Genomic DNA, 9,069 nt, shown 5'->3' with positions numbered 1-9,069 from the left:
TATTTCCTGCAAAGAAGATGAACTTAATGATAGCTGCTTCCTTATTAATACTAATCTATATATAATGGGTATGGCATGGTGTGGGGACTGTCCTTAAAAAGTCTGTGAAAATTGGACAAGCAAAGGAAAAGAGAAGAACTGTGAGGCCTAAAAGCTATCGATGAAAGTCCTAGGTAAAATCCAGCAAAGACTAGACACAGGAACCGAGAGATGCATCTGGACGGTTGACTGTACGCTGAAGCCTCAGCAGAAATGGTCTCAGCGGAAGAGTGGCTGTCAAGAAGCCATTCTTAAGCAAGGGAAACAGGGAGAAAAGGCTGAGCTATGCCACATTGCACAAGAACTGAACTGAAAATCAATGACAGCGCAAGGGAATCTAGTGGGGTAAATCCAAAATAGAATTTTTCTGCTTCAAATTGCTGTCAATATGCAGGATGTTAGGAGAGACGCACAACAGTGAGTATCTACAGTCATTTGCATTGTATGGTGGACGCTCTGTCATGGTCAGGAGCTACATTTCAGCCAGTGGAGTTGGATTTTGTCAAAATTGAATTGGAATTTAGAATGAAGAAAACATGCAAAAATCATGGAAATCATCTGATTGGTTTCATTTTTCAGCATTACAATCATCCCAAACACACTAGTAGTGTATTAAAAGCATGCCTGGGCTGAAAAACATACAGTGGAATAATATCAGCAATAGATTTGGCCTCCCCAGAGATCACACCTTGACATTACTAAAGCAGTGTGGGATCATCTACACAGAGACATCCAAAGAAAAGCCTTGAATGTCCTTCAAGATACCTGGAGGGCATTCAAGGCTCTTTTCCAGAAGACCGCTAAAAGACATTACAAAAAGTTTACCTAAGAATTCAGACTGTGTCGGACAGTAAAGGTGGTCATACCAAATATTGTCCTTCAAGCTTATTAAAATTGTACAAACTCTGTTTTTGCCTTGTATATTGTAGTTCCATTTGTGTTTGCATGTTTTAATATTTTGCTGTGTCCCATTTTTTCTAGCAAATATATGTAAAAATTAATAATGTCAGTCAGCTTTGCTTTTACCAGGAAATATATTTTCTGATCTGAAACCAAAATTGAACTCTCTGAGCAGAACTCCAGAAGTTTTATGTCTGGTAAACAGCAGGCTCCTTCAATCACCTCATTCAGCCCCACAGTGAAATACTATCCCTGTAGTGAACACAAAGGTGCTTCTCAGTGACAGGGACAAAGAGACGGGTCAGGACTAAAGGTGGTGTGAATGCATTAAAATCCAGAACAGTCCTAGAAGAACAGAGTCTCCAGAGTCCAGCAACCTGAAACTGGGATGAAGGTTCACCTTTCAACATGACACTGAAATGAAGTCCAAGTGTGGTTTCAGCACAACGCTGCCACTTGAGTGGCCCAACCAAAGACCAGACTTAACGTCAGTATGCCACCTGCAGATGGCAGCTCAAGGATGGTTCCCATCCAGACTGACAGAGTTTAAATGGATGTTTCAGGAGAATGGGACAGAGTCCTCACATCCCATCCAAAGCTAAAATTGATTTAGCAAGAAGACTCAGTTCTGAGACAATATTCAAAATACCTTCGAGTGAGTCATTGATGTGTTATTAAGTGTAAACTGATGGAAAAACATGTCAATTTCATGCATCATGCAAAATTGTAAAAAGAAAACTTGTTAACTGTTAATTGGTAATAAGTGTGCATACAAGGTAGATAGTAAGGCCTTCAATGTATAGAACAGAGTGCCGCATATGTGAAGAGTCATGTTTTCATGATTACAGTGTATTTGTGTCAGATGAGAATATTTTGTATTTAAACAGTATGCATTAAGTGCTTTGGGAGTCACTCGTGCTTCTCTGGGAGCATTAAAAGCATCCTAGAGAGATTTTCACAAAGTCACTTTCATCTCAAGTAAAACTCACGATTCAAAAACTAGTATATTGAGCCAAAATCTTCACAAGGGAACAGCATCTGCATCCAAGATTCAATGCCAACTGGCCAAAGAACAGCCTGCGCCTGTTAGGGAAGCAGTCAGAACATCACTGGCAAACTCAGCCATTAAAGCATTTCTATAATGACTGTAAACCCGAGCAGGAAGAGCTCTACCTTTAAAGTAACCTGAATGAATACAATGCAGGTTTCATGGTCACGTTTAGACGTAAAACTTACAAAGCTAAAGTCAGACAGATTACCATAAACACTGCGGTCAGACAGTGGCTTTTATATCAAAGCAGTTTTGACTATTTACTTAATACTGGAAGTCCTATTTCATTTCCTCCGTGTTAATGAAACAAATCAGCCTCAAGCTGGAGGGTCAGCTGGAGGTGAGATTACAGGTTGGAGGCCAGCTCTGGGGCTTTAAGATCAGCCAGAGCAGGTGCAGGGGTCTCTAGCCCTTGGCAGGATTTTACTTGCACCTTTTCAAAGCCTATTAGCTCAGGAACACCACTAAGTGTAAAAACTGGAATACTGAGACAGTTAGCATGACTTTAATAATCTATTCTGTGAGTTCAGACACAAAATAGTTTGCTAGATAACTGAATCAGTTCACAGTTTTCAGCAATATTCATCACAAAGAAAGTGAGACATTTGTATTCATGCGTGAGGTTCACTGTAAGAGACTGAACCAGATATCTGATAATAACCTTATACTTTTATAACGTTGGGCTGTTTTTTTTTTTTATCTGTATGATGTGTGCCAATAAACCTGTCTGTGCTAGAATGACATCCACCTGCACCATATGTCTTTATTTCCTACCCTGTATATGACTGTACATAAGAAAATATTTACAATATTTGTGACAGTGATTGTGAAACCTAATGAATAGGGCATAAAAACACACACTTTTCTCAGGAGTATTAAACAAAAACATTAGAAAGCTCAGCTGATCTACATGTTCAGAGTAACACTCTTTTATAAAGTTAAAAGCAAGTAAAAATTAACAGAATAATGTGTTACCTATATAATATGAACACAAGTAACATACAGTAATAGAAGTAATTTCACCTCACATAATTGTGAGGCACCGAGAAGCGCAGTTAAAAACTGCCCCAGCAAATTCTTATGGCACGAGTGTCTGTGGGAGTGTGTGGTGCACTCATACACCCAACCATGCAGACAGCACGACCACAGTAGGACACGCAGTGAATCTGCCTCTAGCTGGGCACTGACTGGACCCTCATAAATGGGGTAAAGCGTGAAGCACAGACCCTCAAGGGATCCTATTAAATCAACACACATAGTGCATTTAGCCCATGATCAGCGAATTCAGCGTCACCCCTGCAGTCATCAGCAGTCAAAGTGCTGTCACTCAACAGACCGAGGTGCAAGCGGGGGCTTCCCTCAGGGTACGGAGAGAAGAAGGTTTAGGAGTTCTGCCTCTGTGGCTTTCCCGCCTTCTCCAGTAGACCCCCGTGCACATGCTTACACTGTATCTCACTGCAGCTGTTACTGCTTTAGCATGATTGTACAATCTGTCTTCCTTCAGGGACGATATGATTGCTCATCAGTTCCTCTAGTTGTCTGTCATGGTCTCCGACTCACACTAAACCTCACTGGACTCATTTGAGATGCTAAATGGAGGTGTTTATAAATTGAAGTAATAGCGTTATTATGCCTCGCCACATCAGTTTTGAAGTCGCTTATAAAAGGACGAAGGCCTGGTCTACGGTTGCCCAGCACCACGACTGCAACCTTTTACTTCACGTAGCCACCACCCAACCCCACAGACAATGTGTGTCAGACTTTATGAGCAGGCAGGCTGCTCTCCAAATTCATTATTTAACAGAAAGGTTACGGTTGCAACTTCAAAGATGGTGTGTACGAGCCATAAGAAGCGTGGGCGTAACTTCAAAACTCTGCAAAGGTCTTCCAACTCCTGAGGATGTAATTTTAAAAGTATGAAAGTTCAAGTATACGGCACCAACCACTGGAGCGGTGCTCGGCCAGAGCGATCGAAACCTCTGCCAGAGAAGCCTAACAATGGGAGCACATTACAAATTCTGTTACACAGTCCATTCAGTTTAAAGTGGAGCTCAGGTGTGCGCGGTTAAGAACAAAGGAAGGCACACAATAGGTTCTCCAAACAAGCTATATATTTTTCTTTTTTCAGTTCGGGTGAAGAAAAATACAGCTAGGAAAACAGAAGTTCATTAAAAATGAAAAATATTTTTGAACATTATTGAGACCTGTGCAGCTGGAAATCAAAAAAACATCAATGCTGAGCGGATAATGCGCCAGCGCTTAAAAATAAATGAAGAGCAGCGGAATCACTCTGCATCAAGAGATGGCGGTGAGAAACGACTGGAAAAAACACAAGTCTTCAAATACAGTGTAGCAAAAAAAAAAAAAAAAACCCTGACATAAGGGCGGGAGCAAAAGTTCATTTCAGGCTCGCGGTGCTTTCCTTTATCCTCCATGTCTTTGAGAGACAACTGAGCTCAGAACTCAGTCATCTTCTTGTGTGTGTCGGCCTTCTTGTGCTCTCTCTGGATGGACAGCTCCTGGGCTTTCTGCTGGACCAACAGCCGGCGGGCCGCTGACAGTTTCTCCTCCAACTGCTTCACTATGGATGGGTCCCTTTGCACACATAAAAATAAATAAATAAAAACCCAGACAGATTAGGAATTGAGACGAGATGATGAGTCAGACTGAATTTAGCTGCGTTGGCCACAGAACCATGTGTCTAACCTCGCAACTTCACACCTTATTTACATTTTCGCGCAACTCCCACAGTCCTTCTTTGTAAACTCACATTAATTACCACTTTAACTGTCAGGAACATTATAGCAACTCAAGTTCCACATGCTTCATATCTCACAATAGACTGTTGTATTGTGTAAGCAGAGCGATATATGCAATGGTTTCTAATGTGACAGCAGCTGCTGAGGCTCTGTGGGGAAACAATTGGCTAAGGTTGCAGTACAGCTAATGAAGACTGTGCACTGACCCCAGTACTGACCTGCCTGCCTGTCTGCTGAGTGACTCGCTCAGCTTCTGGATCTCCCTCTCGGTCTGGGACACCCTCTCGGCAGCCTGGAACAGCCTCACGTTCAGACTCCTCTTGGTGCTTTTTCCTCCCCGGTAAGCCTCCACCCCGGTTGCCGCTGATGGCGCAACAGCACCCCCCTCGGGAGGATGAGCGGTCTTGCCTCCAAGTTTGTGGTTGAGAAAGTCAAAAACGGTCTGGCCCCCTCTGGTAGCGACCCGAGGCTTTCTGCGCCGCTTTGGGCGGCCTGTTTGTGCACCGTCCTTTGCAGCCTTGCTCTGGGTGTGTCTCTGGGTGAACTCAGCACACTGATCCAGAGACTTTCCTTTGGGCAGTACCACCGCCATTACTGGCTCCACTCTGCCCTCCTGGAGCTTTCCCAAGCCTGAAAACATAAAAGACAGTGAGTGAAGAAGAACACAGTGTAATGTGCTTCTTACATCTGTATACATAGATTTTTATTAGGATTCACTGTGCAGTGAAAATGCATTTGTATTAATTCTAAATATGTTAACTAAGACACCAGTTAGCCAGTATCTAACTTAATGTTAGTTTAGTAGTTTGACTGTAATTCTCAATCTCAGACCTACACACAAAAAATGATAGAGTGTGACAGTGAAAACCAGAAGATAGATAGATAGATAGATAGATAGATAGATAGATAGATAGATAGATAGATAGATAGATAGATAGATAGATAGATAGATAGATAGATAGATAGATAGATAGATAGATAGATAGATAGATAGATAGATAGATAGATAGATAGATAGGCTACACAAACACACACACACTACCATTATAAATAATTTTATTTATAATTTTATATAGGTTATTTCTCCTCCTTTCAACAACTGAATATTAGACTGGAAGAACCAAAAGATACTGGGAACATTTTTTGTTTTTTGTCTTTCATTCCTTTAATAATAATTAATCAATGTTATTTAATTAGTTATCTCTATTTTAGGTACTTGCTCTCCCTCTTTTGTATGACAAAAGTAGGAAGAAAATCATGGAAGAGGCTGTTTGTAATATCTAAGCTTTTTCCTAATAAACAACCCACCCCTCCCACACAAACCAAAAAACAAAGTAGGTCTGATTGGAAATCTTCAACTCAAACTTGAAGACCGATCTATGTCTTTTAAATGTGCTATACAAAAACATCTGACTTGACTTGATTTTATTTTGGACAGACATTTGTTTGGGTTGAATATACCACAAACCACTTTAAGTTAATATGAAAACTTGTTTCGTTAATGTGACAAACATACAATCATGTACAGAGCAATGTGAAAATAAAACTGGACAAACACAAATTTAAGCATAGACATTTGTGTGTCTATTGTTAGATGACACACTTTTGAGCTGTGATGCATTGTATATGATTTTAAAGTGCACCTTACTGCCCTCTCGCGTCTTGTTAAAGAAAATAACTGCTTCACCCAAACACCACTGTCTTACACTAACCACACACCATCACAACCTCTCCTAATCTTGGTGCTACATTTTCTTGTTTCTAAAAGTGTCTTAAATGTATGTTTTGTCCTATTTTTAAAACTCAAGAATTAAAAATAAAACAAAATGACTGCAAAGAGTTAGGTTAGCTGATTTTTAAACAGCATGCCAGGAGTGGACATTGTGACTTCTGAGCCTCAGCGCTGTGTTGTGCACTGTTTGCACTCACCTTTTCCATATTCGTAGCCCATTTTGAGCATGAGCTTGGATCCAATGCCTCTGGTATGCGCCTCCCAGCCACCAAAATTAGCACTGCTTGATGTTTCAGTGGGTTCCACAGCAAAGTCTATAACTGTTGCACAACAAGTAAAAGACACAGTCAGTTCTTTTTTCAAGTCAAGAAAACCCTTCTTCATATTAATAACTGGCCCAATGTGTAGCTATGACAGATACATTTTTACTAATATCGTTCTCTATGATGTCCTGACATGAAACTTTTTTTAACATAAGCTACTTTCAGCTGTTTGTTTGTCAGAAGGAGTTACCACAGTTTTACTGACAAAACCCCAAAGGTGAATCGAGCAGGTGATCGTTCACTTGCCAAGAGAAATCACGACACCATGCAGCCTCTTCATTTTCTTTTTTTTCTTTTTTTAAGTGAGTGCCTCTGAACCCCATTGCCTTTTTTATTGGCAGGCAGACTTAAAGATTATATTTTCTGATGTTGTGGCTGATTTGTTTTTTCTTACAAAATGTAAACACACCTTTTGCATATCCCATAGCATCATCTCCATCACCGATGTCATCCGAGTCGGACTCTGATGACAGCGGGTCATCTTCCCTTAAAGGTGGGATAACGCCATCGGCCTCGACCACGGCATCTTTCAGCAGCAGCGAGTCGAACTTCACAGTGTAGAAACCGCTGTCAATTTCTAAAGTGAGAGGAAGGCTTTGAGTTATTTCTTTATACCTCTTCATACTTTTTTTGTGTTTACATTACGACCACTCTGTGAACAGAATACCTTTTATTTTGCCTGGGTGCCAGATACCGTCCTCATGACGAGCCAAGCAAGATGAACCTTCTTCCAGATTACTGAGATCAGAGTCTAGGAACTCTCTGAGCTCCGACACATAGACCACCTCACCGTGAGAAAACCTTTGATAGTGAAAAAACACCAAATATAAGATCTCAGATCTGTGTGTACAGATCTGAGATCCAAGTAGATGATACAATAATCTTGTAAGGGACTGAACTGACAGAAGCCCTGAATTTAAATCACGCTGTCAGTAATTTATGGTCACCTCAGTGAAAGTGATAATTTACCTGCAGTTATCCTGAAAGCGACATTTATCCTCCAAGTAGAACGGGCAGGGTTTCATAGACTTCTGGGTGGGGTAGATGTAGAGCACTCGCACTTGTGCCTCATCTCCATCTGGCGGTTCTGCCCCCACTACCATGGCATTGTGATACTCCAATGTTCCCCATGTTGTCCGATAGGGCGCTCTTACTTTGGTACCACTTAGTGCATCTTCTTCTTCCTTGTCCTCTTCTTCTTCTTCTTCCTCTTCATAATCCACCTCCCCCCCCCCCCCCTCCTTAGTTCTCTCTTTGGAATCTGAGCTATTACCCGAAGACTCCCCAAGTTCAGAGTAGAAAGCAGCAAACTCAGCATCAAGTCCACCGTTTGCATCAGTAGCTGCTTCTGATGCATTCACTTGCAGTCCGCTACTTTCCTCGAGGCTTGCAAGCAGCTGACTTTTTCTGACAGACACCAGGCTGGCCTCAGTGAGCTCTATCAGCTGACAGAGATCTTCTTTCAGTTTGAGCAGGTCTGAGTGCTGGGTGGGGTCCAGGCCGGCAGACAGGGCTGTCTCCACCTGCTGCAACTGGGCACTATAGGCAGCGATGGCTGCCTCAAGGGATTCTTCATCCATGCTGACCCTACGAGCCAGGGCAGGAACCGGCAGCTTATCCCCTTGCGAAAAAAACCCAAGATGCAAAAGATAAAAGGGGAATCTAGATATAAGAAGAAAGATCATTTCGAAAGTCACACTTTATGGGCCACTTATTTATAGCAAGAGAAGAAATTTCCAGATATTTGAGTGACAACAGGACAAAGAGGAAGCATAGCTTCGTGAATGTTGGTAAATCTGAGGTAGACAACAGAACCACATCTAAAAGATGTGATTTCATTGTAATAAGAGCATCGACTGTGTGTTACAGGTACCATAACATTTGTCAAGGATTTAACGTAGCAAAATAATCATGTCTGTAACATCATCACAGACTGTTTTAGCTGTTAGCCGTCTTTAAGCTAACTTTTACAACACTTGTATTACCTTTGTAATTAGGGTAGCTGTCTCATGTCCACCACGGCGACGGAAAATGACAGCCCCAACAAAATCTTCTTTATTCAAAATATGTTTAGTTCAAATAACTAAATACAGATACTAGAATTGTGCAGCACCGGCAAACATATGCCTATATGTATGAGTCTGACGTCCGATCAGTAGTCAAGCTCGCTTAAATGAATGGACTTCCTTTGGGAATACTCTACTTTCAAAATAAAGCTAACATCGTTAAGCGTCAAACCGTTTCGAGAGCTAAAAATTGTCAGAA

At 41.4% G+C, this 9,069-nt stretch overlaps 1 protein-coding gene across 2 annotated transcripts; it reads right to left on the bottom strand.

The window, feature by feature from the left end:
• Positions 1–2,479: 2,479 nt before the first annotated feature.
• On the bottom strand, positions 2,480–8,962 carry zgpat (zinc finger, CCCH-type with G patch domain). 2 transcript variants are annotated; one of them, XM_040013917.1, is made up of 7 exons: positions 8,790–8,962; positions 7,774–8,425; positions 7,472–7,605; positions 7,214–7,381; positions 6,679–6,801; positions 4,968–5,379; positions 4,447–4,585 (listed from the first exon to the last, which is right to left on the bottom strand). In XM_040013917.1, the coding sequence occupies exons 2-7, from the start codon at positions 8,382–8,384 to the stop codon at positions 4,447–4,449; spliced, it is 1,587 nt and encodes a 528-aa protein (XP_039869851.1). In that variant the 5' UTR covers positions 8,385–8,425; positions 8,790–8,962. The 2 variants fall into 2 exon arrangements, with proteins under 2 accessions (XP_039869852.1, XP_039869851.1); XM_040013918.1 differs by lacking the exon at positions 8,790–8,962 and having other exon boundaries at positions 2,480–4,585; positions 7,774–8,384.
• Between the last annotated feature and the right edge of the window lie 107 nt (positions 8,963–9,069).

This window comes from Simochromis diagramma, unplaced genomic scaffold (assembly GCF_900408965.1).
Source record: "Simochromis diagramma unplaced genomic scaffold, fSimDia1.1 OVJJ01000705.1, whole genome shotgun sequence".
Taxonomy (NCBI): Eukaryota; Metazoa; Chordata; class Actinopteri; order Cichliformes; family Cichlidae; genus Simochromis; species Simochromis diagramma.
The sequence above is the reverse complement of the archived record's forward strand: the minus strand, read 5'-3'. Positions and strand labels throughout refer to the sequence as shown.

What these genes read in the sequence shown, in the direction of transcription:
- zgpat (XM_040013917.1), bottom strand. Translation starts at nt 8,384, where the DNA reads ATGGATGAAGAATCCCTTGAGGCAGCCATCGCTGCCTATAGTGCCCAG. An exon ending in CGCTTTCAGGATAACTGCAG is followed by an intron (nt 7,606 to 7,773) that starts GTAAATTATCAC and finishes TCACTATCAAAG; the next exon opens with GTTTTCTCACGGTGAGGTGG. An exon ending in GCACCCAGGCAAAATAAAAG is followed by an intron (nt 7,382 to 7,471) that starts GTATTCTGTTCA and finishes CTCTCACTTTAG; the next exon opens with AAATTGACAGCGGTTTCTAC.